This window comes from Bombyx mandarina, chromosome 15, assembly GCF_030267445.1.
Source record: "Bombyx mandarina strain Sakado chromosome 15, ASM3026744v2".
Classification (NCBI taxonomy): domain Eukaryota; kingdom Metazoa; phylum Arthropoda; class Insecta; order Lepidoptera; family Bombycidae; genus Bombyx; species Bombyx mandarina.
Genome location: NC_143221.1, coordinates 7297277 through 7323296, shown reverse-complemented (window position 1 = coordinate 7323296; position 26020 = coordinate 7297277). Strand labels below are relative to the sequence as shown.

General features: G+C 36.3%; 1 protein-coding gene across 9 annotated transcripts in view; it reads left to right on the top strand.

The window, feature by feature from the left end:
- sick (sickie) overlaps positions 1-26020 on the top strand; it is a 256372-nt gene that overhangs the window by 69759 nt on the left and 160593 nt on the right. For 7 of the 9 annotated variants that reach the window (XM_089733155.1, XM_089733157.1, XM_089733156.1 and 4 more), the window contains exon 2: positions 19755-19937. In XM_089733155.1, coding sequence (XP_089589281.1) covers positions 19755-19937 — 183 coding nt within the window. Of the gene's footprint in view, positions 1-9226; positions 9369-19754; positions 19938-26020 lie in introns of those variants that run through there. The other 2 variants (XM_089733163.1, XM_089733162.1) reach the window with 1 other exon arrangement.

Here is a 26020-nt window from a genome sequence, read left to right as displayed (position 1 = left end):
ATAAGTAGACGCACGAAACTTCGTAGTTCGATAACAGACAAACCGGAAGCAGATCTGTGACATTAAAACCACATTAGCAGTGCGGTCGTTGGAGAGATTGTAAATGACCGCCTCCGCTCTGACAATAGGCCGCGCCTTCCCGTCAACTGTCAACTGCTGTTCTCAAAGTGTCAAGATTGTATCTTGAGGTTTTTTATATTGATTACGCGCCACGATTATTATTTACTACCAAACCACAATCCCGATTCCGTGAAGTAATCATCAAATTCAAGGATCCTTGTCGAGAAGTCAAATCCTTATCTTGATGTGGATTTGCTCCTGATCGATTTCCACAAACGGCGTCGACCAGTTTTCACCAAGATTGTCTACAGCCCTTAGCACTAAGAAGGTATCTGAATCTTGATAGCCCTCCGTATCTTCAAACTCTAGTCCACAAAGACTACAGACATACCAGCTACAGCTTAAACACCAACTATAAACGGTTAACAAAATGGTAATAAGTCAAACATCGCAACCTCACGCTTCTTTACTAAGCAGTGGTACTAACCTTTAACACATCAGACGTTATAAGTATACGCGGTTGTTGATGACAAAGATGATCATAGTCTTAAAGCCCGCTGCAGAATTGAACAAGCAAGTAAAATTGTCTGTAACATGCAAAAATTTATCAGTGATATTTTTGTTTCTTCTCTATTCAGTAGTTAGGTGCGGAAAGTGCAACTAGCATTTAAGATGTTCTTACACCGATGCCTAAGGTTTTATTGGTTCAAGGCCTGAAAATACTGCGATGCTCAAGATACAGAGTAAACATATAAAATATTTTAATAAAATTGAAAATTGCGATTGAAGCTGCTTAATTTTGGACATAATTACGAGTGAGTAGTATGAATGAGCTCCTGTATATTTTCGGCGCTTCTGTGTCCAAAGTTGTAATGTTTGCCAACCTGAGGGTTAGTGATAGGAGATAGCGCTGTAAGAGGAATCCAACGTAAAGCCGTTGTTTTTAGATTGAGATTCTCTAGCGCTAATATGAATACTTTGAGTTTTACTGAAAGAAGAATTCATTTTGCTGTAAAAGATTTAAAAAAATCAGTCTTATGATCAATTCCTAGTCTTATATCATATATGTACAATGTCCGAAAGAAAAAATAGATAAACAAAAAAAAACCGGATTTGAATTCAAGTGCACCAAAAACCCATTTTGTCTGTGACTTATGTTTCCTTATATGTATATGTAGATTTATTAAACTAGACAAAATCTTTATACAACCCAAGTAAAGTTAAATTTAATTAATACATCAAAAGAATAAACCGTTGCAATTAATTAAATTTCAAACCACCTCAACTTTCTGAGTCTCATACAAAAAGTGTTCATTATTCATTTTAATGGGTGTATTCAACTTTGAAATTCGACCGAACCGTTTTGTTATTTGACACGAAAAATCAAACAGTCGATTTTATAGCGTATACAATTAGATATTTGATTGGTAAATGTTTTAACTGTTTTTTCTAGGTGAAAATAAAAGTCGGAAGTTTCCACCATGACTGTAGCTTAATGTTTAATATTTATTGAAAAAAGTCATACATAAATTTTAATAAAAATGGTCATATTAAATACCAACACACAGGTTTTACTAACCATCCTTAAAGTCTTGATTTCTTTTGAAAGAACAATAGACAGTGGCTGGCCACACTGGCATTGCCGTTCGTGATAAACTGTGACCACTGACCATCACTTATTCGTATGCGTATAAAAACAACCTGCGTATAAAATTTATATGACCTTATTTAAATTTTTTTAATCTTATTGAACTCCAAGATTGTCCTTCAAAAAAGGATGCTATTGAAATGGGCGTTCGTCTATATATTGGTTTTGTTAAATTTCCGGTTCATGGAAGTATGATAAAATATGTTCCAGTTAACTCGACAGACTGAGTATATTTTACGGCCAGACAGACCTGATTTTTTTTTTATTGCTTAGATGGGTGGACGAGCTCACAGCCCACCTGGTGTTAAGTGGTTACTGGAGCCCATAGACATCTACAACGTAAACGCGCCACCCACCTCGAGATATAAGTTGTAAGGTCTCAGTATAGTTACAACGGCTACCCCACCCTTCGAATCGAAACGCATTACTGCTTCACGGCGGAAATAGGCGGGGTGGTAGTACCTACCCGTGCGGACTCACAAGAGGTCCTACCACCAGTGATAAAAAAGTGAATGCAATATGATAAACTCTTTGGAAATACCTTTCGTTGCGTAGTACTATAATAAATTATAAAACAAACTACCGAAACGTGTCGCATATTGACTACAACCAAATCTAATAGATGGTACCACGATAAAAATCCTGTACAGTTGAAATTTCAACATCTTTAGTGTAATTTAGGCATTTCAAATTTGTTCGTACTAAAATTGTCGCCATTGTTTTCGCAACACATAGGCGAACGCAGCGAAACAATCAAAGGCTATAACTGAACAATAGTATATGGAGACAAACATCTGTGACCTACATACGAGGACGATTGATATATACTTTATCAAATAAAAGGGATCAATTCGAACGGTACACCGCTTCGGAGAGTGATGCGATCCAACGCAGAATAAGGCGATGGAAATGACGAATGTTTTTTGTTTGTAAGCTCAGGGATTAGATCGCACGAAATGTTATTGAATCGTGACTACAAAAGATCCATTTGATCCCGATGTTTCACATTTTATTCAGAGATACATCGGCTAATGTGTTTTAATAAATAATGGTTTTTTTCAATGCTTGCATTATATTTTATTGAATATTTATAGGCTTTATTTTTCAACGTGAACATCACTACACACCCTGTAGCATACGATCAACAATCAATTGTATTGTAATAACTGTTTTTGATTAAATTGTAAAAGTTGTTATTTCATATTCAATCTCTAAGAAAACCTCAGGAGTCACTCAAAATATTGTATTAAGTGCGATCAAATCAATCAATAGCATAACACAATAATATCGAAGAGTGAAAGGCTATTATTATTTGCTTAAGAAATTGATTGAAAGTTTAAAAAAAATATTTGGTTTAACCGAAATTTTTGTAATCTTACAGGAAATCATTCAAAGTTTAAAATTTGGAAAAACCATCATAAACAAAAAAAACTTCTTCAGCTATTTGTGAATGGGGTAAACTTAATTGAAGTTCAATTAAAAACATCGAATTGTTGATACTAATATCAAATAACACGAACCTTTAATTCGCGTATTAAGCGAAATGTTGCTTATAACAAATTGCCTCGATTTTTTAGTACATCTGACTGAACTAATTACTCATTCAGAAACAATGTCACATGCCGTCGACGGACATAAGTAGCCAGATATTTAACGGTGCTCATCAACCAGCCGTTAACGGACTATGTCTCACATTGTCTACTGATGGTCGTCTTTTATGATTATGTCACAAGTTCGTTGCCCCGGGGCGCACCTTCCGCGGTTATAAATACCGGCACTGTGTCGAACTTTTGACAAGCGTGTAAATAAACGTGTTTCAGGTCGCCGAGTGTTTGCTGTGCCACACACCCGGATAAGCCGTACTGAAATTGTCAGATGATTTCCTTAGGAGATTTCGGAGCTTAGAATTTTTTGTTCGGTTTTCAAAATAACCTATTTTATTTTATTATTTTATTATTTATTTATTTATTTATGTACACACAGAAAACAAGACACAGTACAGAGTAATAGGAAAATTATGTACAAAGGCACTGCTTATTTCTTTGAGAAATCTCTTCCAGCAGACCTGCGAGAGGATAATGAGAATAATAATAAAAAGTGATAAGTGTGTGTAGAACAAATAACACATAACTAAAATAACAAATACAACATGAGAATTATAGTAATGCACATACACATAGCAAATATTATAAGTAACACAGTAACACTCGTATATGCGAAGAGTTTTTTATTAGTGTCTCATAAACGACCTAAAAATGGTTACGTGGTTGCTGTTATAAACATAAACTTATATTTCTCAATCGAACTTGTACAGTCTGTAGAGTATTTTTTTTTAAATTTTATTATTTAAATGGTAAAACTACTTAAATCTTTATTCAAAAATTCACGGAAACCGTATTAATTTTCTCACGTCCTACTCAATAGCTGCAGTCGATGACTAATTGACGATATTTCTGCTTAAAGTTCAAAGGAGCTTTCAAAGCGTACACTTAAACTTTTCCTTTAAACTTTCCGTTCCGTGAATATTGAATATATTAATTTATTTTTCTGTATTGATTCTTTATAGTTCCGAAGAGTTGACAATATTGTTATTCGGTTTAATATGAAAAAAAATCGTGGATTTAATTTAATTTATAGTTTTGGACTCTTAAAAGTCTCTCAGAATCCGTATGCATTAAAATGTGTAATCTCAAATCTCGCAGTGACATTTAATTTTTAAAATAATTATTCCTTTTTTTTTTTATTGCTTTGATGTGTGTTAAGTGGTTACTGGAGCCCATAGACATCTACAACGTAAATGCGCCACCCACCTCGAGATATAAGTTCTAAGGTCTCAGTATAGTTACAACGACTACCCCACCCTTCGAACCGAAACGCATTACTGCTTCACGGCGGAAATAGGCGGGGTGGTCGACATGGATTAGTTATAGAAATGTGTTGAAATTTAAGTAAATACGAATTAAGAAGAAAGTTATTTCAATAAAATCTATCCGATGATACTCGTAGTGAGCGTTGAAGATCACTTAAGATCAGGTAGTCGGTAAGTTCCTTTGTCTTTAATCACAATAAGAAAACATTTCGATTCGGTCGTTAACCTCTAACCACTAAGCGCATAATTGTCATTTATTTATTTATTTTTTATACAAAAAATAATAAGTGTCATAAATTTGACATTATATAATAATTTTGGACTTGTCATAAAAAAATATATTACATTAAAATATTTCACATACACAAAGACAAATTGAAAAATGAAAAATATTCGGCGATGTGATCAGTATTGCTTAGTGAAATAAGAGTAACTAAACTATTAATTTATTAGGTTTGTCTAACCCACGTACATCTAAAGGGCAAGCAATAATAATCTACAGTTAGTGGGTGTAAACGTGGGCGTATATAATTATGGGAAACCTAAATAAATAATATGCACCGAATGAAGATAAATCGAATGAAAATTTATCATTCAAAAGAAAGACGAGAAATATAAATTTAATGCATTTAAAAAAAAAACGTCAGCGTAGGACTTTGTTTTAATGCGTTAATAACAAAAAAGTCTTTACATGAAAAATCGCAGTTTTCAAGATGCGAAGAAAGACTTCTTAATACATTGATATTTATAATTTTTCATTATTCTAGTATATTCTGTTTAAAGAGAACGAAAATTGCAATGTAAAGATCATAAACATTTAAATCGTTAGTGCTCAGAGAAACGCTAATTAAATAACTGTGGTATTATATAATGTTATATTTTACTAGCTTTTACCCGCGACTCTGTCCGTGTGGAATAGTTTGGCATAATACTAAATTTTACCCCCGCTTCATTTATGTAGAAAGTGAACATATTTTTGAATTATAGAATTTTAAGGAGCTAGTTAAACCCCTATTTTGAAACATTCTTTATTGGTGCTCCACTTGTATTGGCCTTGCCGTGATGCTACATAACCTATATATAGACTTCCTCGATAAATGGGCTATCTAACACTGAAATAATTTTTCAAATCGGACCAGTAGTTCCTGAGCTTAGCGTGTTTAAACAAACAAACTCTTCAGCTTTATAATATTAGTATAGTATAGATACTAAACTAAGTCAAGCTAAAAGTCAGCCGTATTGCGCACAAAACGAATTGAAAACAATAGACCATCCCACAAACCTGAGATCATTGTTTCAAATGTGCGAGAAAATTTGAATGTAATTGTTCCGCTGGCGCCTACACTGCTATGTATATGCAAATTCAGCTATTTAGTTAAAACTAAGCAGCTTTATACAGAATATTACAGATAGTATGCAATTGATTTTAATTTTTTATGTTTTAAGTTACTTAATATGTTATCTAAGCTCTTGGTATGATTATGTCTACTGAATTACAGCATTAAATAATAAAAAGTAATTCTCATTAAATATCATAAGTGAAAATTTATAATATACACATCCAATAGTGTTTAAATAAATCATTTAATAATTAAATTTTAGAATTGAATAGTAATAGAAAATCAGAAGGCTCTTATTTTAGATAAATACCATTTAATGGAAAACTTATAGAGCTCCGTAGAACGTAACGTCATTGACAAGTGACGTCATTTGAGGCCAAAATAAACTCCTCTTTAACCATATATTATTACCGAAGTGCTGCAGGGTTTTTCGAAATGATACCACCATTCCTTTTTAAGCTATTGCATAGATTTTATCGCGGGCCTTGACCGCGGCGACCGAATCATGAAATTCCGTAACGAAAAAAACCTTACACCCCTCCGCCTACCATTTAGCTCGCGTTCAACACATTCACACGTTGCGCTTGTGTAGTGTTCCCGAGTACCACACGTTTTTTTTTGTTCTAAATACTGCAGCAAAGTTCATTCATCCTATATGGAACCATTATGCGTTTAAATTTTTTTGCCACATACTATTAGGCCCTGAAAAGAACTAGCCTCTGTGCTGTTTTCTGAGTGCTACAACATGTGATTCTATCTTTAAATGAGATTTAATATACTATCTTTTTCAAACTAATCTATGTATAATGTGAGTTGACAGTTGACGGTTGACGGGATATAATAAACCGAAAAAAATACTTAAGACTTGGCCTAAAGGTCTAGATATCAGGCAATAAACTCCAAAAAAAAAAAAAAACAGTTGACGGGAAGGCGCGGCCTATTGTCGGAGCGGAGGCGGTCATTTACAGCCTCTCCAACGATCGCACTGCTAATGTGGTTTTAATGTCACAGATCTGCTTCCGGTTTGGCTGTTATCGAACTGCGAAGTTTCGTGCGTCTACTTATGTAATACCAGAAAGAAAATTATCACGAGAATTGATAAACCCTACCTATAGGTTATCCATATATATAAAAATGAATTGCTGTTCGTTAGTCTCACTAAAACTCGAGAACGGCTGGACCGATTTGACTAATTTTGGTCTTGAATTATTTGTGGAAGTCCAGAGAAGGTTTAAAAGGTAGATCATTATGAAAATGCTGGAATTAAATAAAAATAACAATTTAGTTTTTCCTTTGATGTGTCCCCCGTCGGACCGATTCCTCTTGTTTTAAGTTTATTTTATACAAAAGTTTAAGTCTTTTATTTATCGATTGAGGCACTACGAAGTCTGCCGGGTCAGCTAGTATAGTATAAAAAGGTTTCCGGTGGCTTCTTATCGATTACTCATTATACGGAATCGATTATATGATGGTTGTTTACAAGTATTGCTCATTCTGCAATCCAGAGTGGAGCGGCGCGTGGCGTGGGTGTCGACGCCGCCCGTAGAGTAAATATTCTCAGAAGTTTATCACGCAGACGTATACGCACGTCCATTAATTAGTGAACTACGCTATTTATCTGAAATCTCATTATAGATTGTTAAAAACTTGTAATTTTTGTTTAATTCTATCTAGAACGTCAACAAGAGAGATGTGTGAATACGGATGGGGAGGTCTGGTAGGTAGCTTGACGAATTTATTTGAATTTCACTGGTAGTGTAGGGTTGCATACGATATTTTTCTCTCTTAATCGAATTCATATTATCACTCGAAATATTTTAGCTTTCCTGTTTGACTATTACTGGTGGTAGGACCTCTTGTGAATCCGCACGGGTAGGTACCACCGCCCTGCCTATTGAATGCCGTGAAGCAGTAATGCGTTTCGGTTTGAAGGGTGGGGCAGCCGTTGTAACTATATTTGAGACCTTAGAACTTAAATCTCAAGGTGGATGGCGCAATTACGTCGTAAATGTCTATGGGCTCCAGTAGCCACTTAACACCAGGTGGGCTGTGAGCTCGTCCACCCATCTAAGCAGTAAAAAAATATATCACTGGTAGTGTAGGGTTGCATCCGATATTTTTCTCACTTAATCGAATTCATATTATCACTCGAAATATTTTAGCTTTCCCATTTGACCCTGACTTTATTTAAATAGAAAACAGTCCTTGTTCCTTGCATATGTCATAATGTCCACGAAAACATTGATGGGGAAGTTCTTAATGCACATATTTTTAAATTAGTTACTATTTTGTGGTAAAATACTTACAGGTGGTACACAGATATCGGAATGCCCATGACACCGCTTTAAGAACTGAAGGCGAATTCTTAATTGTGTAACAGTTGTCCCATCTTTTTAAGGGAATGCCGATTTGCTGTTAATTTAGGTTTTATCTGTTATTGTTCTTCCGATACTATCTGATATTATACTGATTTGTTACTATCTAATATTTTAGATTTTACCATATGATATTATATTCTTTCTTGAAAGCCGTTCGTGAAGTTGTCTTAAATAAGTATTTCGTAGGAAAAAATGATATCTGCCCGCCGGATTTGAATACCGAAATGGTCACACCGCTTAATACGACGACAGCTTAATATACGAACCTGTTATCTTTTATGCTACTACGACTTACCAAAAAGCTTAAGAATAATATGGATACAACAAGAATCAACAAGAATAATACTGACGAATTTAAATGTTACAATGGGTTCAGATTGAGCATGAGAAGAAATTAATAAAATTTCATAAAACAAAAAGTATAATATATATTTTAGTGACATCTAAAAACATTTTTCCTAATGTTTTAGGTAAATTCTAACTGAAAGCTAGATTATAGTTTTTAATAAAGTTCCGTAGTGCAGTGAAATTCGGCGTGTTAATAAAAGGGCTTGACAGTTCAAGATATATTGGTTACATTATTCATTGTGTCAGTTCAACTCTAAATACGAGGCTCGAAAGAAAATATTATAGTTGCAGTCTACCGAAATATATTAATTAACCCGGAACATTTATTGGGATCAGTGAACAAACACTTTTAAATTTTGATCAAAGAAATCATTTTAAACGTTAAAATATACTCTCTCTAGAAATCGCTTAGAAATCTGAATGGTTTTGACTCCTACATTGTTGACGATTCACTCGAAATCTTAAAATTTTTTTTAACATACATTATATCAACAGGAATTTGCACTTAAATTCAGTGCTATTTCAAAATTATTCTACTATAAAATGGTGGCAGCTATTTTTGTTATATCATTAAATTTAAAAGAACGTGATTGAAAGCGAGAATGTAGCTGTGAAGCAAACTGTGTAGTTAATGAGTCAAAATGATCCCGATATGCATTCGCGCACCTCGCTCGATCCAAGGCTCCACTGATGACGTCACAAGACAGACCCGTTCCATCCTGCAGGTAAACTAGTGTACACAAAACTAACTTTACCATAATTCGTTGTACGCTGATTGATCAATCGCTTTACTAAGAACACTAATCCACACAATCAATACTAATATCACATGACTAAACGAGGAAGCTAATTTTTTTTTGTCAGGAGGAAATCGCCGGACTTCCGCCCTTCACTGGGGATGGAGGGCGGGGCATGTCGGAGTCGAACCGACTAAAACCTCCTGTCTCTCAACAACCAACGTCCAAACCTCGCATGAGACAAAACTCATGAAAAGGCAAAGGGGGGAAAGTGAAGCGTTTAGTGCGGAGCACATCTCTCCCATCACCCTCCCCCTCGGGACGCCGGACTGGCGGTCGTCGGCGCCACGACCACCAGCCCTCTCGGTCGGCAGGCTATCCGAAGCCCGCCTAGATGGCGCCGGTTAGAATGGTCTATCCTATGGAATACCCCGCTGGGTCAGAACCAGCGTGGGTTGAGGATAGCCGGCCTTCCAGCACCCGGATGCTCATGCATAAAACGCGTGCAGAGCAGCTTGCACGTCGTCTTCTTAGGCCCCCTTCGCCGGTCCCCAGGCCGACATGTGAGGGAGACTCGAAACACTTAGAGGGCCAGGGCTTGGGCGAGATCCGCCTCCCTGGCCCCCGCTCGACGGCGGCGGGCCTGTGCGTCTCTCACGCGCCCCGCCGCCTCCTTCTGCGAGATGGTGCACTCGCAGAAGTCGAGCATCGCCTTCCACGACTCGTCGTCACCGAGCATCGATGCCACAACACTCGGCAACGACAAGTCGTTTCCTATTTTTGCGACGAGGACACGGCGCCACCCCTCCCATGCGGGGCAGGCGACGAGCGTGTGCTCCGCCGTGTCCAAGTCGCAACCACAATGGTGGCACTCTGCCGTCGGCTCGGCTCCGATCCGGTGCAGGAACTCACCGAAGCAACCATGCCCAGTGAGCACCTGCGTGAGCCGGAAAGTGAGGCGTCCTCTGTCACGATTCACCCAGTTCACAAGAACCGGGCGAAACGCCTCGACGGTCCTACGACCAGCCGAAGGATCGGCCAGCCGTCTGGACCATGACTCCAGCACGGACCGCCGAGATTGGGCCCTCCGCGCTCTGACCACACTGGGGCTGGGACGTGCCACGCCCCGGGCACGAAGGTCAGCCCGCCACTGATAGTCAGCGGCAAGCGCCTCCGCCTCCAGGACCCAAGGCGGCGTCCCAGCCAGTACACACGCCGCCTCGAAGGAGATGGTGCGATAGCCACGGATGACCCTGACCGCGATGGTGCGTTGCGGCCGTTGCAGCAGCTTCGCTACCCCCACGGCCAGGGACTGGGCCCACACGGGCGCCCCGTATAGTGCCATTGATAGCACCACCCCCGTATAGAGACGGCGCGTCACCTGGTCTTAAATAATGCCTAGTATTTTTTTTTTCTAAAACCTTTTTAAGCTTTAAAACCTTTTCTAGCTTACAGCCTATAAGGTTTAAATGTTTACTAGAGCATATAGATGTCGTAAAATGAATGCCCTCCATTGTCCTCGAGGCTGGTAGGCTCAGTCCTATCTAAAACGAATATTTCGCCCTTAAAACTGTACTGTAAATAAGGGTCCATCGCGGTAGAAGCAGGCCGAAAACTGGTAGCCGGTACCCCCACAATTTCACAATTTTTTTTTTCAAATATGAATATATTGTTAGAGCTTAGCCTCAGCCTAACAGCTAACAATGTTTTCTATTTGGAACCAATAACCAATAGAATTTAAAAATACAATTAGAGAAAATAAATTGAAAAATTCAACGGCCGTTAAGTATCCGCAACATTTTTTAAATGTACATTAATATCTTAATAAATCTATATACAGCTAAGTCTTCTCAGCATTAAGCGACTCTTATTGATAATATATGTTTGTATATATATAGACGACACGTAAATTCGTAGAAGACGACGTCTGACCTCATTTCATTCCTTTGTGACAAATAATGATGTGTGGAAGTATCTCTGTTAGTTGGAGCCAACAGTTTGTCAGTTTAAATTGAAACAAAACAAAACAATATATTTATCCTGCCGATATGTTTTAAAAAACAAAACTCTTGGTTTCCTTTTTGTCAATCGGCAGATGAGTTCACTTCTAATCTCGTAGTTAGCAGAGCCTAGAGACATTGTAACGCAAACAATACCTTCAGACCTTTTTACTGGTGGTAGAATCTCTTGTGAGTCCGCACGGGTAGGTGTCTATTTCTGCCGTGAAGCAGTAATGCGTTTCGGCTTGAAGGGTGGGTCAGCCGCTGTAACTATACTTGAGACCTTAGAACTTATCTCAAGGTGGGTGGCGAATTTACGTTGTAGATGTCTATGGGCTCCAGTAACCACTTAACACCAGGTGGGCTGAGAGCTCGTCCACCCATCTAAGCAATAAAAAATAAATAAATAAAACATGTTAAAGTCTTTATTGTATTCTTTATTGCAGAAATAGGAAAAATTATTGATAGCGTAACTGCGTACTATCATCCTGTTTGTTCATGTCGTGAAGCAATTATTTATTTCGGTTCGAAGGTCGGAATATCCGTTGTATCAGTACAAGTAAACCTAATAAATAAAATAAGCTCCTGGTATTCTCGTAACGTCTGTTTGGCTGACTGTCCAACAAAATACACATATAACATGAACCTACAGCAACGCCTGGTCTGATTAATAAGAGCGATATAAATATTACTCGCTCTTTATTTTATGTTTACAGAAATTAAAAAAAGCATCTCTAAACTATAATACCATATTTAGAAGCGAGAGCGTAATATGAGCGACTAGGTGCGTCCTACCGGAGTATATTAAAAGCTGCGCGACCTCATTCGGCTTCCGCACTTAACGCTTTTAAGCTCTCACCTAACATAGAACTGAGCTTTGACGTAAATGGTAAAAGCTTTGATAACCCACTGTGTTTACATGTGTACTACTAAAATATGATTAGTTTTAAAGACTGCGCCAGAATTTTAATCTTTTTCGTTTTGAATGTTAAACAACGGTAGGCATTGAATGTAGATTAGTAGGTAACAGGTTGTTACTAAATTCTATCCCTCCTGGCTCAACCTTTGCTCGCCCACCTGCTCTGGTGAAACTGAAAAGGCCTCCAGGCCACCAATAATACCTCATTCATAAAAAAAGTAGGGAACAGAAATTGACTATATAAAGGGCTTTGGAAAGATGGGTGGACAGACTAAAGACCCGCCCCGTGTTAAAGAGTAATTGGCTCTGAGACGTATGATCAAAATCACAGTTACAACGGAATAGCAGGAATCGCGCCCGTTCAAGGTGTAACACAGAATTGCTTCGCCTTAATGAACGCTGCTTCATGAAATGTGAAGCCGAAATCTTTATTGTATTAGACCGTACGGCTTCTTCAATCGGAATGGGTGACTTAGCGGTAGAAAGAGGCACGATGGTGGTGCCAACCCGTTCCCAATAATAAAAACCCAATAGTGGTGCCCAATAATAAAAACAAAAGTAAGATTAAAGGGAAAGTTAGGTAGGATGACTGTGTGGTCTCCTAGAATGGTACAAGTCCATCTGTTCCCGTGGGTGTCGTAAAAGAAGACCAAGGGGTTCACCGGGGTGCGACAGCATTCCCTAAGTATTATACTAGATAGGGCATTTTGTAAAACTTCAACTATTTTGGCTTTATCTGTGGAGCAGTCGTTATATTAAGCAATTGATACTTAGATCTCATACCACAATGTGAGGTCGTTCAACCGCTTATGCACTAAATGCAAACAAGTATATTGTAATAGTAGATCCTCTGGCCAGAAAGGGTATTTCCAGTTTTTAAGCAAGGTGCAACTTGTGCAGGCAAGATCTCAAAGCGAAATCTATTACATTAATAATTATCTTATCATTCATTATTTCACCAAAAGGGGTGCTTTTGATTATGGCGCTACTGAATGAGAGGCGAATGTAAGCTGTGATCTATTCTATGGCTATTTTGGTACCATGCGGATTGGTAGGTGAGCTTACGGGGCTTAAAATGGGACGACTTGCAAACACTAGCCTTAGCACTTTGGGTCTAGGGCCCAAGGGTTTGCTGAATCTACTACCGTATCAGAATCGCCAGTCGTTGAGTAGCTCAGTGGGTTAATTGACGTGAAATATTTGTATGAAGCCCAAGCTATTTCGAGTCCATCGTAGCTATTTCAATAGATTGGCACTACGAGCCAGTACGAGTATGCATAATAGAAAAGTATAACAAAAATAGTTTGGTTTCATTGCTCTAAATGGGCTGATGATACACGATATTCATTTGTTGTCGGATCCCATAGACGTCATAATGTAAATGCCGCCACCCGCCTTTACACCAGAAGTCGAAGTGTCGGTTGTATTTTAGCTCTTTCACCTCTTCAAACCGAAACGCATGATTTCTTAGCGGCTAAAATCGAGAAGATAGCGGTACCTACCCGGTACATGTCATTGTGGGAATTCACATTAAATCGACAACTGCCATTAAAAATATTGTTTTATACATATTAAAGTTAAATTCGTGTATTGCGTTAAGATTTTCTTGTGACATTTTCTGAAAATTATTTTCTTTTAAAAGGAGTCCCGATTTAGATAAAAATCTGGGAGGCTTAAAAGCATTGTAAAAACATGCAAATATCTCCTTTGGACAACTTTTGATTGTAGCATCAATTAATTTATATTGGCTTAAATGAGAGACAATTTTTATTGTTGAGATATCAATGTCGAGGCAATTAATTCTGTCACATCTATATTTTTCGCCAAAGCCAACATTTGCATTAATTAAATATTTTTTTGTCATGTTTTAATTATTCAAATGATGCACTTGTATTTGATTATATTTGAATATTAGATTTGGGAATCTGTACAGGAAAAAGAATATCATAATTAAAACCTTTTATAACAACTTTTATAAAAACAATAAACCTTATCGGTGAATATTATGAAAGAAAGACCGTACGTAGTAATAATGAAGACTGTGGTAGTTGTAAATTTTCCAATAACGTATCGAAAAGTTTCTTATATTTAAATTTGGATTGTTTTGGATTGTATTTAGCAATGTGGGCAGCGGCTTGATATTACTGACCTCCATCAGAGGCGGTGACTACTTACCATCAGGTAGGCTGTATGCTCGTCTTTCTTCAAAGGCAATAAGATAAAAACTTCGTTCCAGTTTAATTATAAATCAACTTAAACTCTTATTAATACACGGCTGCTATCTCAATATGAAGGAAGGGAATATGAGCACTAATAAAATAACATCTTTGTCTGCCCTTATTATTTTAACTACCCATGGAACGAGGCCGCCTTTGATTTCCAACGGCAGAACACAAAATCTGTATCGATATGAAATTAGACATTCAAAGAATTAATGATTAATGCATCGTCATCAAAGAGAGAATTTTACTGATCGTAAACTTGTATTATGTTGAACAACAAACAATGTTCACGGAAACCTGACACAAAAATTAATTCAGCGTGAAAATTTTATGAAAACAATCAAGAGTCAGAAGGGAGAACAAAGCAAGAAACCTTCAGATGCCTCAGTCCAAGTATAAAACGTGAATACATAATATTCGGCCAGATGGCGGCCGTATCAGAAATCATCTCGTTTCTCAGAAATTTGAATAATACACAGCTTTCGACGAACTTGTACCCCGTGATTTAAACGAGAAAATTGAATCTTGCAAAACTATGAAACTCGCTATGACCATGATTCAAAAATTTTTAAGTTCTGCTATGTACATTCTTTTTTTAAGGGATTTTATGATCTGGTAACTGAGACATTTAAGTCATGTCTTATTTTAATTTATATTCTTATTTTTATGAAAATAATAATATGGTGTGAAATGAAATGTAATGAAGATGATTAACTTAAGACATTAATCAACTGAGATGAAATGAGATGATATGGGATGAAATATAATCTCAGTAAAATGGTGGTCATTTACTGAGATTTTTTTTGTGGACTTTTTGGAGGATCCCGAGAAATTACGTCCAGCGCTTTGTTTCATTTTCCCACATTTGTGCAATTTCACAGATATTAAACAGTTAATAAACCACCGTTATTACACATTTAAATCTGAAGAAACACTAAATAGACAAAATAAACCAAATCGCACAACTTCACTCCTCGCGTTCCCGCCAAAAAGTCCTATGTACATTCTTATTTGCTTTGTGATAACTACCCTCTTAATAATCAAAAAAGTTTTAAATCACTCACATATGAACAGTATTATTAGTTTTAGATCTCAGTGTTTTTAGGTTTTTTAAAAGATTTTTAGCGTATCTGTAGCGCACTCATAGCTTTGTACTGCATGTATGCCTGGGGAATTCTCCACACACAATACAACCGAGGTGGATTTGTTGGTTTTGCACGAGCCCTGCATCAGTGAGCTATGAACTTACGCAGGTATTGTTTATATTATACGTATAAGTTGAGTTTGTAAAGCGTAAACATTTGTAATACGAGGTTTTATTGTTACTGGTGTTTGTAGGTAAAACTAGTCAACTCTGGCCATAATTCGCCGTAATATGGGAACGTCACGCATGAAACTTATTATGAGTTCATGATAAAAATCTAGAAACCCAGGTGACGCGCGGCTTCAACCGATATTAAGATCCAAGGTATGAAGGTCAAATTCCCTTTTTTGTAAGAACCACCAAATCTATGGTGGTATCTCTTGGGGCGAATAATACGCCCTAAGATTTAATACGCTGGTAATAGACGAAAAGGAAAATTTTAAGCAAAATTTTGCCATTAATTACTCGGCATAAATATCCGAAAAATAATATTAAATATCGAACGGTTCGTGATATGCGTCTTAATCCATTCAAAATTTGTATTAATCCAATAATTCTCAAAAGAATTATATAAATATCATTTATAATGAAATGAATAATTCACAAACAAAAAATCACAATTGAATAATATGATTTTAATATTTATTTTTCGTACACATTGTGCCTCAAAGTAGATCAACGAACGTTTTTCATACGACAGGAGTCGAAACATCTCACTGTAGTAAGCTAAGCACCTATAAAAACGTCAGAGCAGCTGGATTTATTACTATACTAAGCTGTTCCGAACCGATTTGAATAAACACCCGTGATATTACTAGATAAAAGTGATTTCAAACGACGCGACGCCAGAAGCGTATTGGGTTTCATTAAGATTCATTCTTATTTATTCAGTATCTCAACGATTAAATAACAATAATAATTCCAAATTTTACAGACCCGACCTGCAAGTGATTGCAGGTATTTAGTATCGGAAACATTCCCATATGATCAAAGTACCAATAGGGTAACTACAATTTTTCTGAACGCAAAATATTATATCTGAGTAAAACCAATGTGCAAAACCTGTTGCATATCTTTCATAAAAACCAATGAACTATATAGGTGATTAAAATGTAAAATGGACGAACAATCTCATAATTCGCCTGATGTTAAGCAGTTATCACAGTCCTTGCTGTAACTGTACTGAGACCTCCTATCTCAAGGTGGGTGGCGGAATTTACGTTGTATATATCTATGGGCTCCGGTAACCATTTAACACCAGGTGGGCTGTGAGCTCGGCATTCACGATATTATGATTAATTACGAATGGTGATGACCATGTCCAAAGAAACTATGCAACAAAAATACAATCTCTTTGTTATAGTAAATAAAAATAATAATTAGATGTGATTGTTTGGACTTCCGAATACGTCCCAGGGTTAAACCGCCTCCTTCCGATATGACATGTCATGATTATTCTATTAACATGTTCGATTACATGATAACATCGGAATACTGATTTATTGTAATGTGCCTTTATTGTGGGAAGTATCAGATGAACGTATAATAAAAATACAAATGTATGCTTTGAGTATATACGGCGCGCATTGTAATATTCAATAACATGCTGAACATATTCTGTGATTGTATCTTAATTGTTTTTTTTTTTTAGTTTAAAAACATAAGATGTCTTTTTAATACCCTTGATGTGGCTAACGTAATTTTCGAAAGCGGCTAAAATATTATATTGACATTTAATGAAAAGCTTTAACTAATTTCAATGTTTTTTTCGTGCACTACGCTGTTAATTATCACTCATTGAGATTGGCAATGCCAAGAGCATAATCAATCCGCTATCAATTGTACTAGAAGTTTTAATTTAAAAATCTACACTTAATGTTTTCAGTAATTATCATAGTCAAGAAGGAAAATAAAAAAGATGGACTGTTTAGCACGTCATTGATGTTAATTAAAAGTCTGCCGTTGCCTATGTTATTTTAGAATATACTTACAAAATTCAAATTAGGAATTGAGAAACTTCAAAATAGAAACTTCAATCACAATCAAATCTGAATATGGTTCGGGAGACAATTGAAAGTCAATTTCAGATGCAAAGCGATTCGAACGATCATAGAATTCGTAGTTTCTAGAGCTTCTAGGTACACAGCAGCGTTCATTCGGGCGTCTGGCTGTCGCGTCCGCTTCACTTGCCCCCATTCTCCTGCAAATTGACTCGAATATGACTTAATCCTTTTAAGAATTCACAGCGTACGTTACACTCACTTATTAACTTGATGACATCATGTCTGTAGTGTTTTACAATGGAATTTAATGGACGTCAAACACTAATATTTCAGGTTTTTACATTCAATCTTTCAACTGTTAATGAAAAGTTAATAGGTTTCGATGTTCAGAAAGGACAATCGTATTGTATTTGCAATTGGGAGTTTGACGTCACGTGAGTTATATTTTATAGCAAAAAAAATCACAAAAGCTATACACTCAATGTTATCCTGTGATATGGATACAGCAATCATACTATGATCTCGTATAGCAGATAGCTGTAACAAAAATGCTGTGACTAGGATGGCAGCTCCAAATCGGACACTGCGGATCAAGACTAGCCAGACTAATGAGGTTATCCTAGACGATTTTAAGTGGGTTGTTTGAAAGATTTCCTTGGAAGTATGTATCGGCTTAACTGAAGTCCAGCAAACCGATGCCTCGGCTGTCACAAAAATATATCGTACGTGTACCGCACGCAAAAAATTAAATAGAGAATTAAGATTTGTCTAATAGCGATTTGAAATGAGTTTTGCACCCGCAGTTGAGAATAGCCAAAGGTGATAAACATTTTGAGGGTTTCTACTGAATTAATTCATATCGTAAAGTCTATTACAAACAATAAGGCAAAGAAATTGGTTTCAATCTGACAATCAAAATCGTCAAGAATGTTGTTTCTGAAAATTTGGACTGGTTTGACAATAAAAGTTCGTATAAAGTTTCTAAGTAACACATACATTCCTCCTTACCTAATACATATATGTATAATAATGTGCAATATGGTTGCTCCTGTTTGCTCGACCTCTTCGTAAGCTAATAAATTTAAATTGTCTTTTGTTGTGTCGAGACATGAGTCAACTTATTCAGAATATATTCAGTAAATTTTGATGACCTTTGAATTTTCAATGCAGACACATCTTTATGTGGGGTGTAGTCGTTAAAGTTTTAGTGGCTGTATCCTTCACCGGGAGCATTAAAGCCTTATCTGCAATGCTTTACTCACCCTATATGATGTACACCTCATTGCAGACTAGAGATGAATCATCTCTTTGGAAAATACAGCGAATGTATATGGTTTATTTGAGTGGTGTTTACTTCTGTTCGTAAATTTTTAGTTAGTTCAAATTTGTTGTGTTTTGAATTCAATGTTTACTTATTTTTTCTATTGGATATTTATTTAATTTTTATTCTTTTTCTCTTATAATCTAAATAATTAGCGTGAAGTGTATGTTTTTAAAATACCTTATTAATTTATTTGGATGGTTTGCCTATTTTTTTAACTTCGATAGTTAGAAAAACTTTCGGCTCACCTGGTGTTATATTTTACTGATGCCCATAGACATCGCTTCTTTATTGACGGAACTCACCAGGATACATGCGTTTGAAAGCTCTCCAATCTTTACATCACAAGCAATAGTCTGATACGTTTTTCCACTTATACAATAGCCAAGAGAGCTCGGTAATTAAGGCAAGTTAGGTGAGTTTGAGAAAATCGGTGTCGCATACGGCATTAGCTTGATGGTGAGATCCACAGACGAAAAACGGAAGGGAAATAAAAAAAATATTTAACCTTAAAAAAAATTACTCATTTCATTATTATATTCCAAAGGAATTTTTGGATTAGAGTAGCAGCAGACAGAAAGTAGTGGAAAGAGTTAGAGGAGACCTTTGCCGAAAGGCACACCGAGACGAGAGACATTTTGTATCAGAAGTGTAGATGTTACTTTTACATTTTGTTTTCAAGCTTTTATTTTTTTAATTGTTAGGTTAAAATGTAAAATTTTCGGGAAATAAAGCCATTATTTATTATTAATTATTCTATTACAGATCTACACAGATTGGGCGAACCATTACTTGGAACGGGCACGGTCGCGACGCCGTGCTGGCACCACTGGAGGCGGGCTGGCTCGTGACTGCGCGGATGGTCTCCTCCTAGCAGACGTGCTCGAAGGGGTCACCGGCCTGAAAGTTCCTCGTGCCCATCGCAAACCTAGGAATCCACAACAAATGGTGAGCTATAGCATGTTTATTTATACCGAATTGTCAAAGAGTAAACGAATTATTTTTTTAAATCTATTCATTTTTGGAACGCTTGTAGTAAATAATTAAATTGGTTATTAAATAGGGTTAATCACGTTTATCGACATCATACCCATTTTCCATTCTTCATAACAAACAATCAATCCTGTTGTTGAAAATCAGTTCTATTTTCTACAATTAATGTATATTTCAATAAATAATAAACTCGATTAAACATATTATTTTCAAATTGTGATGAGTCTTAGCTCAGCTACCAAACTTAGATGATTCTGTAAGATACTCCGGTTTTGTAAGAAACCTACCTTCTTAACATAACACCTTCTTAACCCTATTGATTGAGATTCACCCTTTTTGTCGTATTTAGTTCTGACTGCTTAATTTTAATGGAGATGTTTGTTATTCATATTATACTTCTTTTAAATTTATTAACAGTATTAATAGCAGCCTGTTTATTGCCTAACATAAAATAATTATTTCAAGCTCATTATAAAATCTAATAATGCACAATTACTCTGTATGCACCGTACATCATTCTTAAGGATCGATTGATGGGTAACCTCATTAATTTCCCAATAACCAATAAAATCAATCATCGCAAAGTCATAACAAAATTTTCATTATATCCGGTGCATTTTGTTTATTATTATAATCGGCCAAAACAGAAAGCGGCGCGAGAATATTTGTTTTACCCGAAATAGCTATCGACCCGCGATCACAAATCATCACGCAGCAGGTATAAACGTAGTGCGATATAGGCAAGGGATTATAGAAGGGTCAGTCAATAATGTCGTAAAGAGGTATTGTAGGCTACGAATTTCTATGCGCGATGGTCATGCGTTCAAGGTTTAATTGATTTTTTTTCTCCTACCTATGCTGATAGCCTTGAGAGGCTATTTCAGCTTTTTGACGTGTAGGTGAGTTCACGGGGCTCTAACCGGGAGTGTTGCTAACACTGGCCCTAGCAAGAGCCGTGTTTCGCAGAATTTACCACCGGATCGGAAATCTATGTCTATGGGCTAATTCACTCGTCGAGCCTTTCGTCACAAGCGACGGGTTCAACGAGGACGGTGACCGGTGCTTGTGGTACCTAAAAGCACGGTTAATGGCTCGGGAGTTAATGACGTGTTTGGGACGGCTTCATTCCTCAATTAAACCGCCCCAAACACAGGGCAGTAGGTAGGGCAGCTCTTAATTTACTTTTAATATCTTTAAAATTCTGTATATTACATAAAACGTGATACTATCAATACAACTGAAATGAAAACATACTTTCATGTTTCCAAATTTATAGTAGTTATTGATAATGATAAAAGTATACCGAACTCGTCAAAGAGTTCGACACCCAACCTAACCCATGAGAAACTCAGTCGACCGCAATTCCGATCTGTAGAATATTCATTCGCGAAGCAGCTGCTCTTGAGTTGTTAGGTCTCCTTTGGATGCGCTCGGACAGTTGGTAGTAAAGCCCATCCCTCCTGGCTGAGCCTTTGCTAGCCTACCTGTCCTGTTGAAACTGGAAAGGCCTTAGGACCCCCAGTAATCCTTTCTTCTTAAAAAAAGTAAAACATAATTTTAATGTCATACGTACATTACATACGAGACATAGTAATAATACAAAAATACAAATAGAAATAGAATCACTGTTAAAAAAACATGCTAAAGATTCGATAGAATTGGTAGTCATTTATGTATTTGGCAAGGAAGTAACAAACCGTATGAGCCTTCTTTACAATCCTTTGCTTGTGACCGCAATATCGGTTTCATATCGTTCCTTACTTGGGAGCTGCATGTAGTACGACCCAAATCCCGGAAAGTTAACCATGCAGTTTCCGGGTTGTGTGATATATGTGAAAGTGTGATTGTTAAGCAACCATTATTGGATTAATTAGTTGTTTTAATGGCCCCGACCGTGTTTATGTTTCCTGCTAGTGCTTATTGAAATGCTACGATTTGTACAGTCAATTGGAAAATAATTTTCATTTATTTATTTTTTATTGCATGGACGAGCTCACAGCCCACCTGGTGTTAAGTGGTTACTGAAGCCCAAATTATAATTTTGCGGGTTTGGTTTTTATTACGCGTAGCTATATTCCTTCACCGTGGAAGTGAATCGTGAACATTTGTTAAGCACGTATTTCATTAGAAAAATTGGTATCCGCCTGGGATTCGAACGTCTTATCTTTTAGGCCACGACGACTACGAAAAATTAATTAGTAATGTTAAATGTTCATGTCCTTTTTTTCGGCCGTGAATTTGTTGGAAATCTGAGACCCCGTTTAGCATAAATACAAATTTCAATATTCTTAACAAATTTTTTAGTTCACAAAATTCTAGGTATTTTAACACCCCTAGAATGCTGTGCGTGATAGCAGGAGGACACTTTTAAAAACTTTTACAGACACATTTCCGTTACATTACCTTCCATATTTTATTACTTGCGCTTCGCACCCACCTGGGCTCTGACTTTCCAAACAATGTTTTAGATAAAGTTACATAGCTCTTCGAATAATCTATCGATGAGTTATTTAGAAGCAGTAATACGATAGCGTTGCGGTGAAGAGACCAACAGAAACTATATAGTGACCACTATATCCGCACCTCGAACATGACACCGCGATTGATTTTGTTATGTTACATTTATCAAAACATGTCATTCCTAGAAATTATAGCAACTGAAGAACGACTAGTAAATGAATTTGCAATACCTAGCTGAAATGTTACAATAGGGCCGTTTGAATTTTAACTTGGCGTTTGAAAATCGATCGCAAAGGAATGTTTCCTAAACCAAATTTAAATAATGTGAGTACTGGTATTTTCGGTTAGAACACAGAAAAGTGCCGAGGAAATATTTTGTTTACTTAATATGAGCTGACACGTTAAATCCACGATTTCTACAGACTAGAGCTAAGTCCATTAGCGATATATCCAAATCGTCATACGTCATCATACATAGCGATAGAGAACAACTTTTAGAAAAATTGCCCTTTTTTTAAACTACCCACACAGTATTAATTGTTACACGTTTTCTTGAAATGACTTTTTATTTAATGAGTGAAATTCTAAAGAACATTAATAGCAGTGTTAAAGGCAATTTGCCCGTTCTATTTAAATGATTTCCCGTGGTGAACATATTCACTACCTTTTTCTTCTTCTTTTGCTCTTATTCCAGTGTGTGAGATCAGTGAAGCATATGCTTTTTTTCCATTCAGGCCTATCATACGGTATTTTTTTACTCACCCTTCTTTCGCATATCCTCTCTCAGATAGCCCATCCAAGTATCTCTTAAGCAAGGTCGCCATCATGCCTTTATTATTGAACTTCATTGTTAAGTTCGTAAATTATAATAAGATCATAAATTAGGTAAAGACATAAATGTAATAAATAGGCCCAAATAAAGTTGACATGTATTGCATTTTACGGTCATAACTTTATTTTCAGAAAATTTATTGCATAAATAATAAATTGTAGCAACCGAACCGATATAATTACATACCTTGTTTTCACATCAAATGTTTTGCGGACGTTTATATCTTTTTGTAAAAATTCCATATTATCTATACTAATATTATAAAGAGGAAAGATTTGTTTGTTTGTTTGTTTCGAATAGGCTCCGAAACTACTGGACCGATTTGAAAAATTCTTTTTCCATTAGAAGCCGACATTGTCCCTGATGAACATAGGCTACTTTTTTTTATTTTTTTTTATTTTTTTTTTTTTGGTTTCATGTGTGTCTTAATGTTTCCGAAGCGAAGCGAGGGCGGGTCGCTAGTTATTACTATAATAAACTATAATTATTATACTCAAGATATTTCCAAAACATTTATGATCAAGTATGACGTTAATCATGTCATTGAAAACAAAAAACAAAAATCAAATAACCTAAATTCTATTAAGAGCACAAGTTTCTATTTTAGTTTTTACATGCTAAATTCAAATTGCGGTCGGAATTCAACCACAACATTACTTCGAAACGAATAGTTTTTATAAGAAGAAAACGGACAGTAAATAAATTATGATCTTATACAATACAATTTCAATTCTAAACTGTTTAGTTGTATGAATGTAGGCCAGAGGAATTGTTTTGTACTGGTGGTAGGACCTCTTGTAGGTAAAGGATGAGACGCCCGGCGCGGCGTACTAATCAAAGGATGCGACCGTTCCGGTATTAAAATCCCACTGGCAAGTACCAATTGTCTTAGAGAAATACGTACGTAGCATATATTCTTTAATATCTTCCATGATTAAGGAATAATGTCGTCGAATAAAAGCGAAACCCGCAAAATTTAATAATTTGCGTAATTACTGGTGGTAGGACCTCTTGTGAGTCCCTGCGGGTAGGTACCACCACCCCGCCTATTTTTGGCGTGAAGCAGTAATGCGTTTCGGTTTCAAGGGCGGGGCAGTCGTTGTAACTATACTGAGACCTTAGAACTTATATCTCAAGGTGGGTGGCGCATTTACGTCGTAGATGTCTATGGGCTCCAGTAACCACTTAACACCAGGTGGGCTGTGAGCTCGTCCACCCATCTAAGCAATAAAAAAAGTGCGTTTATTTTTTAGAATACTTCTTTGCCAAACGTTTTTATCAATATTATAAGTAGCTAGTGTTACCCTCTTCTACATATTTTTGATTCCCGTATAGTCTCTAAGTCGTAAAAGATATTTTGCAAGGTATGTTCTCTAACATAGTGATTTCTAAGCTGTGTCTATACTTATAAAGTGTTCTACAATAATAATATGAATAATTTATTTTAGGATCGATTTTCAAAAACGCAAATCGATTACGAGACAATTTTTTTAGGGATCACCGAACTAGCTAATGTAAAATATGTTTAAATAGAGTAGTAGAAAACTTGAAGAGAATCGAAACTAAAATAAAACTATTCTCTAATATCGATAACAACAGAGTATTCATATTTATTGACTTTAGTCATCGTAAGTCAGAATTTGTTTATATATTTCTAAACGTAATTTATTGCCGGCATACCTAGGCTTGTTTGCATTCATTAGGTCGGATGTGGAGCATTGTTTGAGCAAGTGTTGAATGAAAGGAACCATCAAAAAAACGTGTGCCGGCCGCGCAATCGCCGTCAATTCTAAACCGATTGTTACGTTCTGTTGAACTCAGAAGTGTTTGAGTAAAATGTTAAGCGTTAGGTACTTACACATAAGGAAATTGACTTATAATTTAAAAAAAAGTTTAACGCGTGCAATTAATGCTTTTACTGTTAAAATTCGTGTTTATTTTATTGTTTTTACTGATACGACTGCTTGATAGTATTTGTAATTAGAGATTCGGTCTTGATATAAGTACCTAAAGATTTTGATTTACTGTCGGTAGTGCATACATTTAATTTTAGAATTTCAAATTCAATTTTTTTTATCGACGATCTCCTAAAACCTAAATGCCGCCACTCACCTCGAAACATGAGTTCTAAGGTTTCAGTTTTTACAGTAAAAGTACTGCCCCAGCCTTCAATTCAAAACGCATTTCAGCTTCACTGTAAAAACAGGCAGCGTGGTGGTGGTTATTTTTTATACATAACATAGGTGTTGTTTTTTATTCCTTTAAAAAAATAAGTAATCATGTCGATTGACAAAATACCTACGGGCTACCGGACTACGTGGAGCTCACAGCGCGAACATCACTACCCGTCTCGAAGTCACATTAGCGTTTCAACTACGATAAAACTACCGCATGAACGCATAATTCCCTCGCGGCACAAATAGCCTGGACAAACGCTCCAACCCGTATGGTATATACATATATGTATTTAAAAATACCATATTAAGATCTACGGATTTTTCTCTATTTAGTTCGATTTAATTATATTACGAAAACCCAAACTAAGTCACGTTTTTTACTATGACGATATACTTATAAATAAGCAAACCAATAACCACAAAATAATATATTGATAAATGAATATCACAATGTTTTCATAATCAAGTATTTTGTATTAGTATGTCGTGGTGATGTACTGAATTTAAGCTATGATGCGTATATAAATCCTCCAATAAAATCGGGTAAATAAAAAGGGATCAAAATAAAA